A 19,604-nucleotide genomic window follows, 5' to 3' on the forward strand; every position below is an offset into this window, starting at 1 on the left:
AATTTTATTCAGGTACATAGAAATTAGCTCAAAATTGAGAGAAAGAGTGTAAAGAGAGAACTGGATAGGCAAGTATTTAAACTCTTGTCTGTGAGAAAATAACTGGTTTGTGTTTTTCTTCTAGGGCGGCCCAGGTTCTTCCCACAGTTCTTACTCCGGTAACCAGGTAAATATTTGAGTCACTGTGTCTTCACAGGAGCAGTGTAAAAGTATTCCTTGAGAGAACAATTCAACTACAAACCAGTAAATTTCTGTGTTTTCTGTGCAGGGAGGGTCTTCCTACTATCCTGGTGGATCCTACGGACAGGTAGGTGTTCTTTCTTGTTTGTAGAGATAACAGAGTTCTTTTATTTTCATTCCTGTTCTGTGTTTGAAAGACAGAAAACACTTTCTTGAGGGAATCAAGTTAATCAACTTTTTTTGTTTTCTTTACAGGGAGGGTCTTCTGTTTATGATGGTAGCAGTGAATCCTATGGTCAGGTAAATACTCTTTTTTTCTTTTTGTATAGAGGGTACTGGGGAGAAGTGCCCTGGGTCAAATATACAGTTATATTCTGTATTTTGGCTCTTGCTATATTTTAATGAAAGTGGGCTTTTTCTTTGAGGAGTGAGTAAATTTGTATATACTTAGTTAGAAGTTTACAAGGGAGTAAAAAGTGGGGTGCCTCCAACCTTTAAGGTTTGTTCTTGTCAAGAATGCTAGCTTTGAATCACCTGCAAGATGAAGGTCTCTTCAGAAGTGGAATTAGAATTTGAGTTAAAAAATATGTTAAATTAGTGTTTTACAGGGACATAACTATGAGTTGCTCAAGAGCCATTCCTATAACTAGGTAAATAATCATACTTTTTAAATCTTCCCAGAAGGAGATCCCTACAGTTAGTGTCCAAAAAAAAAGTCTGTTCCAAATATGAGAATTATTCTGTTTGCAGTATGAGAATTGTTTATGTTTTCTGAACAGGGTGGATCTTCTGCATATAGTGGTGCTGAGTCCTATGGCCAGGTAATTGTTATTTGTCTCCTACACCAAAAGCTTAAGCTTGCTCTGTTGGTTCTTATCTGCACTGGGTTCTAGGTTTCAGTTATTTTTAAGTGACCATGACCACAGAAATGCCATTTTATCTTTTGGTCCTCTTTAATTCACCCTTTTACAACTTAAATGGAGGGAAGCCCACTAACCGTGCCCTGTGACTGTCCAATGCTTTAACTACTTTATTGTTTATGCATTAGCTCATTCAAAAGGAAAACATTTTGTGCATTTACTTTACATACTTTACTTATGCAGAACCTGTTGAAAGTATAGATAATGGGATTTCTGAATATAAAGAATTATTAACTTTGCAAATGAACTTTATCTAAAATTTTTCCTCATAAAAATGTATGTTTGCAAGGAGGGTTTTTTCCCAGCCTCTTCTGTTTAAGCAACAGGTGAAGTTACATATTTTTTTCTTTTCTTGCGCATTCACTGGTTTAGGTAAAATTGAAGATTCTAAGCGGTTTGTTATTTTTATTCTTTTATTTTATATTCTCCACAATTTAGAACATGTGAGAGTCCTTTTTATATGAAAGTAAATGGTTTTTTTCATTATTTTACAGGATTCACCTTCCATAGGAGGCAGTGAAACTGCTGAGAGTGTAAGTATTTCTTCTCAACTATATCAATATCTTAATTCATACCTCTTAAAGTATCTATTTGCTTACATGGACCTTTACTTTAACTCATAATCTTATCGCCAAGAACTCCTTCACATTACATTCTAATCATCTGTTGTTCATCATTTTCTACAGTAACTTCTTTGAAATTGTATTTTTTCTACAGAGAATGGAAAATGTAGACCTAAATTATGTCATCCTATTGTGCTATGTATGATAAGGGCTTTGCAAATTAAAATTGCAGTTACAACAGTTCTGACTTGTAACAATCATACATTTTTAATTGGTTATTAGAAGTAGCAATTACAAAGGAAACTCTTTATTTCACAGTTTCCATCAAAATGCAATATTATTATGTGATATTATGTGACTACTTCCCTCTCCTTCCGTCCCCAATTCACGCTACACTTCATTTGTGTTTTTCCAATGCCAGAGGTATAAGATTCAAGTTCCTTCATCTATATATTACATAGGAATGGTCTGGTTTTGTGTAGTGTGGTGAAAACTGCCTGCTTTTCTGTTTAAGAAGATGCCTTTTCTTTTGACTAAAGTATATTTCCTATTAATTCTGCTGAAGCTGTTTATAAAACTTTCCAAGTTTTAAGTCTCTGCCTTGAGTAATTGATTGTACTTTAAATGGATTTTCAGTAAGTCTGGTCCTGGTTAGTAGGAAATTGTTCTCTGCAAATAATTATAAATTCAGCTGTGCTCTTCAGCCACAGGTATACTGGATCATTAGTTTCAATGTAGTTTCTGTACCAAAATCTTTTTACAGATATTCAAGAAAGCTAAAATATGATACTACAGAGGGCCCGAAAAGCCCTCTGAAAGAAAGTAAGGTATAAAAACATTGGTGTGTACCACTGAGGTCCTACAAGGACCAAGACAGCTGATGCTTTGCTCTGTAACATTCTGGAGGAAATAAAATAGATTGAGATGTGATCTCATTCCTTTATATCACTATGTCAGAATTCACCTTTCAAAATAAAGAAATGCCATTCACCAGAAATGAGCAGAGAAAGAACTTATCCTACAGCCTACATCTTTAACCTTCCCAACAAACAGTATTTTTCTTTGCCTTACACCCTTGCTCAGAAAAAATTAGTAATATTTGCCATTGCAATAATTTAATTCTAATGTTTTTTAGGATTCCTCCTCACCGTCTGGTAGCCGCCAGAGTGAACGGGTAAGCACTCCTTCCTTGTGTATTGCCAGGGTGTCTGCCCCAGGGCTTGGCAACTGCCAGACACCTAAATTCTGTGTGGAAACTGGTGTGGCAGCTTCCAGTGTGGGATAGAAAGTCCTCAAGCACAGAGGGAATGAGAATATGGCTAAAGAGTTGCAGTACTGCTAGGAATCCCAACCAATGCTGAGGTGTGCTCTTAAATATCAAACTCACATCACAAACGTGATACCACAATTTACTTGTTCCAGTTCCTGTGGTTTTTAAATCACTGCTTGACTGCACAGGGCTTCAATACCATGATTTTTGCAGCATTTATTTCAAGTGCAACCCTTTGCTTTGTTGTGCTATGTGAGGCCTTCCATTTTTCTGCCATTTTTACATGGCACCCGTTGTATTAATTCTAATGAGGATTAAGTAACACAGACTGAGAAATTATTTTGTTGGAGATGTAATAATTCTTTATTGGTTGTATCCCAAAAAATATCTTCAAGGAATTATCAATAGTCATAAAGGGGCCTGTACTGTTTCATACAGAAAGACAAATTTTAATTTTTGATCTTGAACAAGAGAAAATTAAGGAAGGTGGAGAAGCAAGGAATGTTTAGCTTCCACCCTGATCTTTCCAGGTTTTGGTTTTGGTTTTTTCATGTAATTTCAATACATTTTTCCAGGATTTTTATTCCCCAGGAGGCAGCCAGTCAGGTGGACATGTAAGCATCTATTTTATTCATTATTTGCAGTTCCCTTCCAAAATGGCTCTACTATTTAAAAATTATCCAAATGAGTAAAGTGTACCAAGCCATTCATTTTCTAGACTTTCCCATGACATCTGGCATCATGTCTTGTGAAATCAAATGGCAAGCTGTTTGGAAAAAAAATTAATAATTGTGTGTCTTCAACATCAGTCTTGTTTTCCAGAAGCCATTTTAAACAAAAATAAATTGCATCTGCTTTTTATAGGGATCATCTTCTCAAGGTGGTGGCTACTCAAGTGGACAGGTAAATACTAAATCTTTGTATTTTTATCCTGAAGTATCTATTATACAAAAGTTTGAGGCCTCATATTGTATTACAGCAATTTTTTATCTGTGAACAAGATTGATTCATTTTTCATTATATATCTCTGTGTAAAAGTCCAAGTGTAAGCAGAGTGGTCAAAATACAATTCCTGTCTTAACTGATATTCTAACATCAGGAAAAAATAAAGTAATAAATATTTAGTCTTAATTTGTATTTTTAAAACAAAAAGTAAGCAATTTTAATTTTTTTTTTCAGGACTCATCGTCATCTGGAAGCAGCCAGTATGGTGGGCAGGTGGGAAATTTTTCATTGTTGTTATTGTGAGGTTTTTTTCCCCCCCAGTGTACATATTTCCAGAAAGTATTGCCAGATTGGTAATACCTAACTTTCCAGGGTACTATGTGGTTTATTTTATCCTCATTAATTTTTCCATAGATAAAATTTGGTTCTTAATCAGATAGATCTTTTCAAATGTAGTTAAAAGAGTAAAAGACAATACATCGTAATCAAATGCACATGTCCAAATTTAAAGAAAAAATTTTAAATGACAATATAACATTTACAGGGTTCATCTTCTTCAGGAGGCAGCCAGCCTGGTGGACAGGTATGATTTTCTTGCTCCACAGTCTTCAGTTGTGTTAGTGTCAGGCACTCACGATTATCTTTTCATATCTTTCCTTCACCAGAACTGTTTTCCTTCACCATTGTTCTTTTTGCCCAAAGCCTCAGCAACACATTTTCTTTTGCCATGTCATTTGGACATTCTGCAAACCAGAGTAGCCAGTAGTAACTGGCTGACAGTTGTATCTGAGCTTCTGTACCTGCTTTGGTGCTAAACACTTTTCTTCTTACACATCTCAAGCAGATTGAATGTAGAAAGTGAGACAGTGAACGGTGAACTCCTGGCCACCTTTCAGTTAGTTGTATCAGAGTAGAAATCACCTGTTTTCTGTATCATCTGTAACAGGACATAGTACTGAATGTACTCCAGGTGCTCTGGACTCTCTAGAAAAAAGAATTGCTTTCTGTAGTACTACTCGGAATTTTTTATTCTTCCTTCTGTTTTTAAGGTAAAGACTGTATATAAGAAAATTTGAAGATAACAAAATTAGCATTTTGTTGCTCCATTAGAGCAGTAAGTGTAGAAATAGTTGCATAGGATGAAATAAATTCATTTCTAGAAGTCGGGCAGTTAAGAATGTATCTTTATGGTTTGCATGCCTGGGATAGTAGAAGTAATTTGAGTTGTATCTGGAATCCATTTCAGTCCTGTGTTCTTGATATCTTAAATGCTTTCTGTATTCTTTACAGGGTGCATGTGATTGTTCTGGGGGAAGTTCTGTAAGTGCTACTTTTTCACTATGCATTTTCTTTTACTAAACTATTTAACTGGAAAATTATCTGTGATCCTATTTATTTTTAACTTACTTACTTGAATGTACTCTTAATTTTATATTCATTGTTCCTTCGATGACTTAGATGTTTCTGATATGGTAGGGGTTATTTCTCATTATGCCAAGATGAAGAATTCAGCATTATGGAATCATCAAATCATTTAGGTTGGAAAATGCCTCAAGTCCAACCATTAACTCAGTACTGCCAAGGTCACCACTAAACCACGTCCCTAAGCGCTACATGTACACATATTTTAAATATATCCAGGTGTGGTGACTCAACCCCTTCCCTTAGCAGCCTGTTCCAGTGCTTTATAATCCTTTCAGTGAAGAATTTGTTTCCTAATATCCAATCTAAACCTCCCCTGGACCAACTTGAGGCCATTTCCTCTTGTTCTATTGCTTGTTACTCCAAAGAAGGCACAACCCTCCACCTCACTATAACCTCCTTTCAGGTAGTTGTAGAAAGCAATAAGGTCCCCCCGACCCTGCTTTTCTCCAGGGTAAACAATATGATAGATAGATACAATATGATATTTTTTGATTTATGGTCTTCCAGGCCAAAAAAAGACTGTTTGTTATCTTGGTAAATTGATAAAAGGAAGTGAGATGTAAGTGCAATTAATTTCAGACTGTGATTTTTTTCCTTTGAAATGCTGTAGAACAGGCATTTTAAGGTTTTGTTTCATTTCCAGTTTATAATCAAAGACAAAGGCTAATTTTTCTTTTCTTTTTTTTTTTTTTTTGCCCCTTACAGGGTGGATCCCCTACCTTAGTCAGAAGTGATGCCTCTGCAAATGTAAGCAATCTTCTTCAGCTTTGTGTGTGCCCTGTTTGCTTTGTCTCCTTTGGCTGGAGAGGTTAAAAGAGTCAGTGCCTAATAGAAGTCATACTTTTGTGAAAATAACATACCCAGTTTCAATCAAAAATACACACAGGACATTCATGCAACACTCAGCTTCACTTTCCATTTAAAATAGTTTTCATGGAAAGAGAAGTCTTTCAATGAAAAATGTTTGTCAAAAATGCAGGTACATAACAGTATAAATATTTACTTCAGGAGTCTGTTTCATTGGCTTCTTTGGAATTCTGTAAAAATATCCTCCAAGGATATGGATTTACATGATTATATTCCTTATAGATCATTTACTGTGAAAAAAAGGTTAGTATTCATAGATTGGTCATCTAATGTTGCTTGCCCTCTTATAAGGATAAGAACATTTTTGCAGGAGAGATCTGTTGACAGCACTCAAGTTCTGTTCACTGTGTGTTGGAAAGTCATAATGTATGTCATGGGAGCTCTGTATATGCTGCACCAAAGGGAAGAAAAACATTTGGGTCTTTTTGCATCTAGCACAGAACTCTGTGGCTTTGTACTACGTTGTACCAGACTGCTGACTGATACAAAGTTGGCTTGGACACTGCTACAGAAATGTACCATACAAAAATTAATATTACATGATAAATAGGACTGGTCTTGTTCTCCCTTGTAGGAAGGAGGAAAGTGTATGTATCTACACTCAGGAGAATATTCTTAACTACCTGTGTTCTACATCCTTCATATTACTGTTGTTGGTATTTGTTTCCTTTGAAACTTCCAGTTGGGACTGATTATTTTTGGTTTTTTTACTGACTTGGCTGTCTTTGGACAGCAGTTTGGAACTGAGGATTGTACATAAAGGAGGGAACATAGCGTAGTGTCTACATCAACGAGCGTAGCAAACTGCAACAGTGCTGATGAACTGATGGCCATACTACACACATTTCAGGAATGGCCTGCTCTGGTCTGGTCCCACGGGCCAGAAGTCCATTTACTACCTGAATGCATTAAGTGTACCCCTAGAGAGCATTTTAAAATTTGGTTTAATCTGAATGGCATCCAGTTAATTCACTCTGAGACCACTCCATGATAGAAAAACAAACTACAATGAGTGGGAACTATCAGGACTTCTGTCTCAGAGGGACACTCCTGATCTGTACTTTAATGCATAGATACACCCAGTACTTCAGCACGGGAGAGCAGCTTTTGCATACTGAGTGTAGATCTTAGTTCTCCCCCAAGTACATGTTGCAGTTTACCTCAGACCATCATCTTTAATACCTTCTTTACAGGGCAGTTGAAAAGTCATTTTACACAGTTAAGATTCATTATGAAGGACACATTTCTGATACATATTTCACATTATGTGCTAAACACAAAACAGCTTATGAGCTTAGCAGATCTTGTGGAATCTCAGAGTACTCTAAAGGTCTGTAGTACTCTAGAAGAATTAATATTAAAACTTTTTGTAAGGATGTAGTTCTTCAGTATAGTGATTTTAAACTGAAACAAACAAGCTGCCCATTCTTCATTCATATCCTTTGAAGTGAAATAACCAGAATTTCCTTTCTGAAAGGGCTCTGGAGGCAGCCATTCTGGTATACAATTACACACTAAATTTTAGACATATTAACAGAGTAGGGAGGGCTAGATTTTACATTTTGAATGGACTTTAAACTCAAGCAAAAAGGTTTAAAATATAAATTTATATACTTCTATTCTTCAAGCAGTTTTGCTTTGAAATAGTTCTTTTAGAGAAAAACAACTGATTGCTTTGGTTTTTTTTTTCCCCAGGACTCATCTTCTTCTGGAGGCAGCCAGTACAGCAGCCAAGTAAGCACTCATTCCAAAAGGAGAGCAAATTTTTCACATCTGAAAATGATAGTTATTCATTCACTCAATTAAATTCAGTTTCTATATGGGAACTGTGTATAAAGGGCAAAAGCTCAGTAAATGAAATTCATCAGGTTTGATATGTCCTAAAAATTATACACAAGGAGTTTTTTAGCAAATAGTGCCCTTGTTTTCGTGAAATTTGCATAATGAAGCTCACCAAAAAAAAAAAAGTGTGGAGAAAAGATTAATCAAAATGTAGCATTTTTTTATTACTAGTGGACCTAATCCCATTATGAAGAAAAGCAAATCCAATTTCCTGTCTTTAAAGAAACCTCTTGTTGTATGAGGTTTCAGTAAATTTGCTAAGTTTGGTTTTCAGAGGCCTGTTGGGTAGCCAATATTTTACTGCTAGGTTTGACTCAGGACTCAGCTTTCCAAATAAAGAAATTCCATTCTCTAGAAATGAGCAGAGAAAGAACTGGGAACAAGGCCACTTTAACCTTCCCAACAAGTCACACAAACAAAGCAGTACATCTTTGCCTTCCACCCTTGCTTAGGAGCTGAGGTATTTCTCCAACTTACCTTGTAAGGCTTGAACATTAAAGCATAATGAAAGTCCTGCTCACCTGTCTTCACTCTTACTCTGCTCTCTTGCTCCTGTTGTCCTGGGAGAGTCATGTTTTGATTTAAGGAAATCCTACTGCAGGTAATTCACTCATTTGGTATTCTTTACAGGATTCATATTCCTCAGGAGCTAGCCAGTATGGAGGACATGTAAGCTTTTAATATTTTATATTATTTTATATTATATATTTGTTTTATAAGTATTTGACTCATATTAATAGAAGATCTCAATTTATTATTTCAAGAAAATTGACAGTGGTCTGTATTCTGTCATAATAATGTGAATTCAAGGAAGACAAAAATGCAGTTTATTCTGGGATAATTGCACACAAACAGTCAAATAACAAAATATAGATTTCTTTGCTGCTCATCTCCATGAATTAGGTATTCAGAAATAACTAATTTTCAATATTTTTCTAGGGGCCATCTTCTTATGGAGGCAGCCAATATGGTGGACAAGTAAGCATTCAGTAGTCCCTGCTCTTGTAGTTTTGACCTATGCAAAACTGCAGTTTATTCATTGTCTACCTAGCTGTCTATTTTAGCTTTAATTTAGTCTAAAATCTTCTCGGTAAATCTTTCTCCATAATGCTCTGGTGCCACTGTGATTAAACAAAACAAGTTCAGATGAAGATCATTATTTAAGATTAAGAAAAAATAGAATGTGAAATACATGGTTGACTCAACTCCTGAAATTTCCAGGACAAAAGGTCATGTATTTCTGAAATAAGTACTTCATGAAATTAACCAAAATTTTTTAAAGCCTCGTGAAATGATTCTATGAGTCTATGAAATAGATGTAAAAAAGTTTCAGTTTCCTTTTTTATTTTCAGGGTTCACCTTCCTCAGGAGGCAGCCAATATGGTGGACAGGTGAGAATTCTTCCCTTGTGTTGTTTACTACTTCATCAGAGACATTCGATAAACGTCTCTGTGTAAAAGAACATTTTAAGGAGATTGTGTTTTATTTTGGTGATTTTCCCCCCATGTTTTATCTAATTTGTTGCTAAGTATATAGTAGTTATAAATATATGTGATACAAAGCCATAAAAGAGTTTTTAAGATGGAATTTCTGATGCATCATGGTAAATGCAGATGATTCTTACCCATTCGTGGTTCAATCCACTCATAGTTCTGCAGTGAAAGAAACTGGATACTTCTCCCTCATGTGGAGCATGGTTCAAAGGGCTAGAATGACAGACAGAGATCATTAAATTCTTTTTTGTTCAGGGTTCACCTTCTTCAGGAGGCAGTCAGTATGGAGGACAGGTGAGAATCTCCTCCTATGTAGTTCTTATTCTAACACACAGTTCCCACATCAAAACTTGATACTTCTATATTAACTGAAAAAACTTTTTAAGTCATCTCTGTTGATCTGATAGTTTATGATCAGGTATCTATCTGAAACAGCACAAAAATCTATGTAGATCTGGTGCTTCTGTTGTATCACAGTTAATGCAGTTCTGGCCTTGTTCTACTCTCCAGCCTGCCCTGCTGCTGTCAAGGTTTCTTAGCTCTAACAGTAAGGAGTGGCTGGAAAGAGATTTCATTCCTCCTCTACCTCACTTCCTTTGGCAAAATGCAATATCAAAGTTGATGTCAGAGAAGCAGTATGTCTCAGAAGAGGAACAGGGCAGAAGATCAGGAGTTGCTAAGAGAGGTGTTCCATGCCCTTGTGAAATGAAAGATGATGGATAGGGTTCCTAGTGATCCCTAAAGGTATAGCCTCTAATATGGAGTGACATCCCCAACAAACTCATCCTTGGACTCAGAAAACATTGACTGTCGGATTTATTGTATGGGGGATTAGAGGAGAAAGAGATTTTTCAGTCCAAGTATAGTCTCAAAAAGCTACACATGTACCGTAATAGCTCATGATCAATATTATGGAAGATTCATACGTTAAGGACACTCCCTAATTTGCACAGAACACATAAAGCAATAGGTTGAATGTCTATCTTCCTGTAATTTTTCATTGTGCCAGAGAAAGGAAACAGTCTTTCTTAAAAAAAGCTCTTAAAGAAGCTTTTTGGTTTGAGAAATAATTGGCACCTTTGCTTCAGGGTCCATATTTCCCAGGTGGCAGCCATTATGGAGGACAGGTGAGAATTGTTTTTCTATTTATGGATTGTTTTTTCCATTGTTCGTCTTTCCATTTTTTGGTGAAAAATTGAATACTTTGTAAAGGGCTATCTTACAGAAAAACAGTGTTTAGGCAGAACAGATGAATATATGACTTTCTGTTGTGTCAGCCAACTCTCATAAGTAAAACATAGGAGGCTGCTGTGAGCACACAATCCAGGGCAGCAGCACTACTCTCACCTGCCTAAACTGACTTTGATTCAAACTTCATTGTTCTGTCTAAATAGCAGCCACTGTAAAGGCCAGTGGCTTTCAGTATGGCCATAAATAAGTGTTTGCATTCCTATGACACTTAAGTTCATGGAAGACAAATAAAAATATGTTTTTCTGTGACAGGTCATAAGTTAAATAATGTGCAACATATATAAATGCTTTCTCATTTCTTTAGGGTGTGGCTTCTTCAGGAAGCAGCCAGTACAGTGGACAGGTAAAACTTCTAACTTTCATAGTACCTGCAGTTTGGGTACACAGAAAAACATTAGGAAAATGGACCTGTATTTTTTGCAAAACAGGAACATTCTAAGAAAGAATGGCTTTAAGCCAGGCTGAGTGAGGATTGCTAAGTATAGGTGTGACCAGTATGACAGATCATGGTATGAGCAAATGATACAGAGGCCTGTGTGACTGCATGGAAATGCTTCTTTAACAGACCATGGTTCGAGAAGCCCATTTTTGTTATGTTTAAACAGAAGCAATTTGAAAGACTGAGGACCACAGAGAACAAGTGAGAATGTTACTCAGTAACACAGAAATAATTAGTTACTCATTTTTTCCAGGGCTTTTCTTCAGGAGTCAGACAGTCTGGTGGACAGGTACGTCCTTCTTTCTCGGCACTGTTCGGTTCTGCCAGTGTCAGGCACTCACAAACTGCTTTGTGTAGCTTTCCTTCATGAGAACTGCTTCCCTTTACACATTTCATCCAGATTGAATGTGAAAAGTGAAACACTGAATAGTAAACCCCTAACCACCTCTTACTTAGTTTTATCAGAGTAGAAATTACCTAATAAGCCTCAACTGGAAGTCATCTTTAGTGTTTCCTGTAACATCTGTAGCATGAAAGAGTACTGTATGTATTCACAGAATCATAGGATATGCTGAGTTGGAAGGGACCCATCAGGACCACTGAATCCAACTCCTGGCCCTGTGCAGGACACCCCAAGAGCCACATCATGTGCCTGAGGGCATTGTCCAAACACTTCTTGAACTCTGGCAGGCTTCGTGCTGTGACCACTTCCCTGGGAAAATTCTAGGTCTCCTCAGGGGAAAAAAAATAAAATCTGTATTGCTATTCAGAATCTGCTACTCATCATTTTAAGAGTTTTTAGTGTAAATTTAAATTAGAAATTAGAAAATTCTATTTAAAAAATTGATGAGTAACTGCACAGCTAGCCTGAAAAGGGCAGTGGAGGCAGAAAGAAATTACTTTTTAGATGGAGCTTGGGGAGTCTATGAGCGGGATTTTATAGTCCATTTGCTTACAGTTAGCAGAATGTGAGTCTGATTTACGAATTCAGAGTCCTATTCCAAACATAGACCCAGGAAAGTAAGTTTGGTTGTGTTTTGTACAGGGTGGGTGTGTGTGCCCCGGTGGAGGTCCAGTAAGTATTCTTTGTCTTTATATATTTTGCATAGTATGTACACATACTGGAAAATTCCCAAGGAACTACATTTCTTGACATAATTCGGTCTGTGAAATTCTATGTATGATGGAAGTTTTCTTCACATTATGCTAAAATGAACAATTTTGAACCCACTAAAGACAAAAATATTAAGTGACTTGCAACTGTAGTAGTGTATTCAAAACTAGCTACTCAGTTTGTGAGAGAGGCCTGGGACTTTTCTAAGAATCTTTTTCCCAAATATTTCATTGGGTTTTGGACATGTGTTGTGTAACAGTGCTGCTCTTATGATGGTTATTAACAGTATGATTCAACTAGTGAAACTTAGATCTAAAATCATGTCCCCAAATGCTTTCAGATTGGAGCAGAGCAACACATTTAAAAAGTTATATATTTCCATTTTTTCTGTCTAATTAGTATATTCCTTATACTTTTGTAAATACTTTAAAAAGAAACAAACAAATGCCTCCCCCCCAACATCTGAGAAACCCCACTCCACTGGTTTGCTGAGATCAAGCTAATTTACTTCCAAGCGATGGTTCAGTAACCTGTTTGCTCAGTATAGTCAAAATTGCTTAGATGACTACTTCTCTTTCCTTGATTACATAATCAAGCAAAACCACATGCCCAAGTATACAACTCATGACACCCATGCAAATTCTGGGAATCAAAAGTGTCAAAAATAACCTAAAAATTAGAATTTATACAAATAGAAATTATATTATTTTATAATATATTATCACTTATATATTATATATATTATAAAAACATAAATTATTTGACATATAAATCACAATGAATCAAAACTAAATCCTTTACTTGTTTAATCAAAAGAATAGTAGTAATCAGTGTTAATGACTTGATCATTGCAATTGGTCAATACATTGTCTTGTTTAATACAGAGTAAACACTTCTATTTCTGTTGAACACAGGGCTCTTTTGGAGGAGCCAACTATGCTGGTGGACAGGTAGGCAGTTTGTCTTTAACATTTACACAGATTAGTTCCTCAGGAACTATTCCTCAGGAATAAACATGGCTCAGTTGCCATATTTGCCCAGAACCTATCAAATATTGAGTTCAGTTTAGTCACAGAGATAAGGACAATAATTCCAGAGAGTGTATGGGGCTCTTATTAAGTCATTCTTGACATTTCAGTTATATCTTTCTATGAACTAGAGCCAAGATCTTACTTTGTAGTTATAGGAGCTTTCTTACCTCGAAAAATTACTGAAGAATCATTCACAGGGTTCATCTCACTGCCTAAACCACTAACATGATGTGTGGATAACTAGTCATTTGCCACTGCATTAATAACTGTGTAAAGTTCTTCAAGTTAATCAGTGTCAGGAGTATTGTTTATATTAGGCCCAGGACTTTTTTATGACAGATTCTATTTAGAAGACTATTTATGAAAATTTCCCGTTCTTTTTACAGGGTTCATCGTATTCTGGAAGCAATCAGTATGGTGGACAGGCAAGCACTTCTTCTTTGTTTTCAAGATCTTTCTACTTGCTAGTTATTAAAAGAAAAATATGATGCAGTGCATATACTCTTGGTTTTTCAGAGACACTCTTAATAAATATTTGAAAACAGGGACCATCTCTCAGTAACTGAAATGGAGTAGCATGAACAAACTTCAGTTTAAAGAAATTCCACAGATCATAATTCTAGTTGTTTTACCTCAAAATGCCTCTTATCTCAAGTGATAATTTTAATTAACCATTTTTATGTTTCAGTTTCACATTGCTATGACGCCAGTTCAAAATATATTTTCTATGTTATTTTTCAATTATATTGAAGTTATCTATTTTTTAAACTTGTTTAGATTGAATATTTGAAAAAATTTGGCACAAAATATACCAATAGATATTGCTTTGAAAATATAAATTCTGGTGTGTTGCACCCAATAATATGACTTTCCTCATCTTCAGCTGCAGTTCAAGTCTCTTACTGTAATCAACTCCCTGAGTACCTTCTCTAGACTTAGTAGTTTGTAACTGATTCTGAAATCCTACTACTGCAAGTAGTTGACAGATGTAATGGGTGGCTGTCTAATAAGATGGAGCATATTTTTCATTAATATTATTGTGTTTGCAATGTTTCACTCTGCTACACTTAAAAAAATAATTTCTTTTCACTCCTTTGCCAAGCAGTTGAGTTCAGTATCACTCTACAAAGAAGATAATCTCTTGTAGCATGGAGGGGATTTTTAACAGCTGCAAATCAATCTTGTTCCCAAATTACCTATTTGGAATCATAAGTATATTTTTACAATAATACACATGATGCTCTCTGAACACATCTGATGTAGCAGAAAATCACACATAAAGTAGATTTTTTTTTCTCTTGAAAGCCATCTGTAAGACACTTTAGATCCATTTATTTATGTAACAGAAGAGTCTTAGCAGGTGGTTTGTGACTGTTTGCCCAATTTAGTACTTTCAGCTGTTAAGGAACTTAGAAGCATTAAGTCAAAGTCTTTCACTGCATCTTTTTAGATTAATATACTTCCCAGACTGTTACAGAGATCTCCTGTTAAAAGTCATTCTGTGATGTTTCATTCTGCATAGAAAGAAAAAGTAACTGCTGTTAAATTCTCATATTCTTTTTATTAGGGATCTTATCCCTCAGGAAGCAGCCAGTATGGTGGGCCGGTGAGTATATTATCTTTCCATCCCATCACTCCTAGCTTCTTCCTAACATACTTTCTAGATCAGGTCAGTTACTTGATGCTAAAAGATACATTAATTTGGCCATTTTATAAAGCCTAAATAGTTGAGGTAATACCAATTGGTCGTTTCAGCAAGGTAAATAAAAGATTTGGTTCCAATGAATTACTGCTGTGTGTAAAACATTCCTTTGAATGTACTATAACCACCAAACTGTATTTCATAACACTGCTCTCTTGGTTCAAATTGCCACTGGTTTGGTGCGCAATACGGAGATGAAGTTTTAGGCACCCCATTTACTGTTTTTGTTCAAACAATATCCACATAAGTTTGTTCTAAGTACTGCACAAATTGTCTCAAGACAGTGACAGAAGATTTTTCCTTCAATTAATAGATGTTGCATTGACTTTTTACAGGGCTCATATTCTTCTGGAGGCAGACAACATGGTAAACCAGTAAGTCAAAAAATTCAAATTTACCTTCCTTTTTTCTTATATACCTGTTAAAAAACCTGTATCTAGTTAGTTATGGACCAGACAGCTTTCTGAGAATTACTTCAATATGCAAAGAGTTTCACATGATTTAGTCATCTGGGATAATCTCAACAAATGCAAACACAATATTTATTTTCACACAATTCCATTGTTTAGAGACAGCATTTTACTATGTAACTGAACTTCTGAAAATCACAGAATGAGATCACAGGATTTTATTTTTAATTTCTTTGTTTGTTTGTTTAACGAACTTCTGAATAGTTATTTCTGTTTAAATTCATAAAAATCATACGCTTCGTCCTCAGGGCTCAGTTTTTCATTGATTTTAAATGCATTTGTCTTAAGTATTTCTGGCTTGCTTTGAAGAAAATACTTACTTTTTCTTTTTGAAGGACCCAATAGTTGCCATTTAACTGTGCGTATTTTCAACTTCTCCCATTTCAGACTACTATTTTTACTATGTAATTTGGACCTTGCTCTTGTCCTTCAATGGCAGGAGATACCAATAAGCACACTCAGTGTTTTAGCTTATCTCTTATAGAAAAGAAGGTGTACCTGTTATTAAAAAGTGGGCATAAATGTTACCTTTTCTAATACATTAATCATAAAGATGAGACACTGTGTGTCCTGTATTTGATGTCCATTAAGGAGTCAATGCTTGTAACATTTGCTATTGGCAATGCCATTCAAATGAGCAGAGCCACTTTCCCGGAAAGCTGGATGTTTTATTTTTCTATATCCATTTTTTTTAGTTACCTTTCTTATTAGAGTTTTCTTCAAATAGCAGCTGTAGAGGGAAGGACTCTTAACATTTGCATTTTTTGGTGGTGGTGGTGTCCTTTTTTCCCCCAAATGTAAACATAGATTGATACCAGGTGAATTAATGTTTCATTAGACCTTATTATTTTTTCCATTCCATATATTAAACACATCACAACTACAAAACAGTTCTTTCTTCTTGAGAACATTGTATCAAAATTTCCAATACATCATTTGAAAGAATACTTGTAACAAAAAGATGTTAAATATTTGTATTTCAGATAAGGTTTTCCCTGGGATTTTTAGAGGACTGGACACAAGACAGTGTTCATTCTCCTGTGGTCCTTTATTCCAGACAGTGAGAACATATCAGTGCAAATAGACTTAGAGTCAAAAACAGGTATCTTTTTTCAGGGTTCATCTTCCTCAGGAAGCAGTCATCAAGGAAAGCCAGTAAGGATATTCTTCTTTCAGTATTCTGCAACCAAGTTAGAAATGTGGATATTGGTTTTTAAATGAGGGTAATGAGGGTGAAATTTAAAATATGTTACAATGGTAAATGTCTCAAAAAAATTACCAAAAAAATTGGAATATTTTGTTCAAACTTGAACCTTAGGATGAGGCAGCATTTATTCCTCCCATAGCAAAGTTTTTATATACTCTGTCACTTATTCATAGGAGTATGTTTGGATCATTCTGATAAGAATGATGTATTTAAATATCAGGGTAACCGTTTCAGTTTCAAACTCTGTAGTTCACATTGCTTTGACACATTCCTCTGAAACTGTTCATGGAATAAAGAGGACATAGCTGTGCTTACTCGAGACCATTCAATTAAAATAGGGGAGGAAAGTGCAACAAAAATGGTAAAATCAAAGTCAATATCAAATCTAATACTATCCAAAGCATTTTCAAGACTGCTGTGTGCTCTTTGGACACTTCACTTGGAGTCTCCTACTACAAAATTAAATGGTTTATAATTATTTTACAGGGTGGCTCTGGCTCAGGAAGCACTTATTCTGGAAAACAGGTAAGAATACTTTCATCACAGCCTTTTCATCTTCTTTTCTTAGTAAACAAAGAAACCTGGGTGGTAGGTAGAGCAATTTTGGGATTTGGTCTTAAGAGAACATTCTGTATTAGTTCCATTTATATTAGAGCATATTTAAAAAAACCACTGTGGAAAATATGGCCTCAGCCTGGGAAAGCAATTTCAGTGTCAGTTATATTTTAAATCTAAATCTGTCTTGTTTCAGATTTCAGTTAGGGGCCTCGTTACATTTTTCTGTCCTCTGTTTTTTAAATTCTTGTTCTCTGTGTAGATTTTATAGGCCGTGCTCAGTTAATCCTTCACTTTTTTTTTTTTTTTTAGTAAGCTAGATTCTTGAGTTTTTCACTGGCAGGTTACCTGGTTTCGCACTTCTTTTTTTTGTTTTGTTTTCAGTACTCATCAATTTTTTAACGTCCTCTTTCAATTATAGAGATGGAAAACTCTGTATCAAATATGATAATGGAATGAGAGAAAAATAGACTTTTGTCTTTCCATCAGTTTTAGCTGAAATTTTCAGATGTACCACAAGACAGAGTACATAACTAAAACTATTTGCTTTATCAATGCAAAGCGATTTTCCTTTTGAACAAATTAAACCCATGCTGTGGGTTAAGGTATTCAAAACTTTTGCAGACAAAAACTGTTTTCAAAACCATTGTGTGGGAACACTTGTAGATTTATTTGTTTGTTTGTTTTCAACAGTCACCTTCCTCTGGAGGCAGTCAAGTGGTAAGCACTTTTCTTCTTTGTAGGTTCTACTGGTTTCTTCCTATACCTATCACAGAAAACTGAAACTGTTGTTTATACTGTGAGGTATCAATCAAATTTCCTGTATCTGAATAATCATTTGAGAAGACATGTGCAACCTAATAAATGGGAATAGTATCGACAAAAATGAAGAGAAGTGGGACCACAGAGGCGTTTTCCATGTTTGTCCCTGCCTATCACTTGAAAACTGAACACCTGTTGATTTATGGGCACTATGGATGTGACACATGATCTTTTTAACATCAGAAGTGCCTACATAATAGAAGGGGCCAATAGGAAAAGATTTCTCTGAAACTTTCTATGCTTTTATAATAGAGATAAATAGAACTATTTCGAAAAGGGTTTATCAAATTTCTCTCTTTTTTTGTAGAGCTCTGCTGGGAAACACTCCACTCCCCGACTCCTGATGTTATTCAGTGTTTTGAGTGCCTTTGCTTTCTCTGCTGCTACATCAAAATGGTCTATATGAACCTCCGAAGAGCTGTTTGACAACCTAAACATGGATTATATTCCATATTATTAGATTAATTACTTAATGTAAGAAAAAAAAATACCCTTAAGTCAAATTGTCAGATGCTACTTGGCTGTTATGTTGCATGTCTAGCTCATATGTCATGCCTCTCATTAGTTTACCTCTGGTTTTAGTCATTAGTAGATATCATTAGTTTTGTCAGTGTTTTAGGCATCTTTTTAAGAGAGCATATTGTACCCTACCTGTATGATTTATTTTTATTTCTGATAGAGAATGCGATGAACACCTGCCTGAAATGATTGGTGTGACAAATGAACACTTAGAAAGTATTTGGTTATTAACCAAAGTGGACGAGGTCAAATAAATTGTTATAGATGCGAGCTGAGCACTGTGCCTGGTTATCATCACATAAAATAAGGCCAGCATAAACATCTGATAAGCAGTTCTCCATGGGACAGAACGAAAGATGCTAAAATAGTATCAGAGTATTGGTTTTAGTCTATTGTAATCAGATGTGAGTTCAATAGGGAGAACTGCAAAGCAAAAAAAATACTCCATGGGACTGAAATTTTGGAGAGTTAACTAAAGTTTATTCATTAAAAAAGAGTAACAGCTCAGAGCAAAGAAATGCTGAACTCTGTTCAAACCAATGGCAAATGTCTAGAGTTCTGTAGAGAGGCATGTGAGGCAAATATAACCCAGATTAGGCTCATAGCCTAAAGCTGCTGAAAACCAAGGCCTTTTCCCTTGGGAAGGAATGGAAAATTAATTAAATTCACAAAACTGACAAGATCTTGGATCCTTTTTTCAAGTATTTAGTCTAACCTGTGATACCTGAAGTATCTGACAGTTTAATTTCAAGAATGATGCTGACATCTGCAAGCAGGTACAGTCAATGTGGTCACTGAAAGACCATGGCCCATTTTTGAGTTCAGGAGCAGTTCCACACTTTGAAGCAAACTCTTTTGGAGCTGCCAGAGCTTTCTGTTTGGTGTTAACAAAGTGCATTCTCCTAAACCATATTTCTAATGAATGTCTTATAAAACACATACCTACTAATAAAATTACCTTTATTAGTAGTGTGCTTGTCTCCCATGGT

At 35.5% G+C, this 19,604-nt stretch overlaps 1 protein-coding gene across 1 annotated transcript in view; it reads left to right on the top strand.

The window, feature by feature from the left end:
* Window positions 1-18,890, top strand: part of LOC116791060 (hornerin-like) — a 64,238-nt gene extending 45,348 nt beyond the window's left edge. Inside the window, exons 42-70 of the mRNA XM_032696724.1 lie at window positions 125-166; window positions 269-307; window positions 436-480; window positions 960-1,001; window positions 1,595-1,633; window positions 2,799-2,837; window positions 3,509-3,547; window positions 3,798-3,836; window positions 4,113-4,151; window positions 4,423-4,461; window positions 5,169-5,198; window positions 6,009-6,050; window positions 7,866-7,904; window positions 8,643-8,681; window positions 8,952-8,990; window positions 9,365-9,403; window positions 9,761-9,799; window positions 10,594-10,632; window positions 11,061-11,099; window positions 11,449-11,484; window positions 12,241-12,270; window positions 13,224-13,259; window positions 13,727-13,765; window positions 14,908-14,946; window positions 15,378-15,416; window positions 16,629-16,667; window positions 17,206-17,244; window positions 17,968-17,994; window positions 18,404-18,890. Of these exons, the coding sequence (XP_032552615.1) occupies window positions 125-166; window positions 269-307; window positions 436-480; window positions 960-1,001; window positions 1,595-1,633; window positions 2,799-2,837; window positions 3,509-3,547; window positions 3,798-3,836; window positions 4,113-4,151; window positions 4,423-4,461; window positions 5,169-5,198; window positions 6,009-6,050; window positions 7,866-7,904; window positions 8,643-8,681; window positions 8,952-8,990; window positions 9,365-9,403; window positions 9,761-9,799; window positions 10,594-10,632; window positions 11,061-11,099; window positions 11,449-11,484; window positions 12,241-12,270; window positions 13,224-13,259; window positions 13,727-13,765; window positions 14,908-14,946; window positions 15,378-15,416; window positions 16,629-16,667; window positions 17,206-17,244; window positions 17,968-17,994; window positions 18,404-18,502 (1,170 nt within the window). The 3' untranslated portion in view covers window positions 18,503-18,890. The remainder of the gene's footprint in view (window positions 1-124; window positions 167-268; window positions 308-435; window positions 481-959; window positions 1,002-1,594; window positions 1,634-2,798; window positions 2,838-3,508; window positions 3,548-3,797; window positions 3,837-4,112; window positions 4,152-4,422; window positions 4,462-5,168; window positions 5,199-6,008; window positions 6,051-7,865; window positions 7,905-8,642; window positions 8,682-8,951; window positions 8,991-9,364; window positions 9,404-9,760; window positions 9,800-10,593; window positions 10,633-11,060; window positions 11,100-11,448; window positions 11,485-12,240; window positions 12,271-13,223; window positions 13,260-13,726; window positions 13,766-14,907; window positions 14,947-15,377; window positions 15,417-16,628; window positions 16,668-17,205; window positions 17,245-17,967; window positions 17,995-18,403) is intronic.
* The last annotated feature ends 714 nt before the right edge of the window (window positions 18,891-19,604 follow it).

This window comes from Chiroxiphia lanceolata, chromosome 9 (assembly GCF_009829145.1).
Source record: "Chiroxiphia lanceolata isolate bChiLan1 chromosome 9, bChiLan1.pri, whole genome shotgun sequence".
In the NCBI taxonomy this organism is placed as follows: Eukaryota; Metazoa; Chordata; class Aves; order Passeriformes; family Pipridae; genus Chiroxiphia; species Chiroxiphia lanceolata.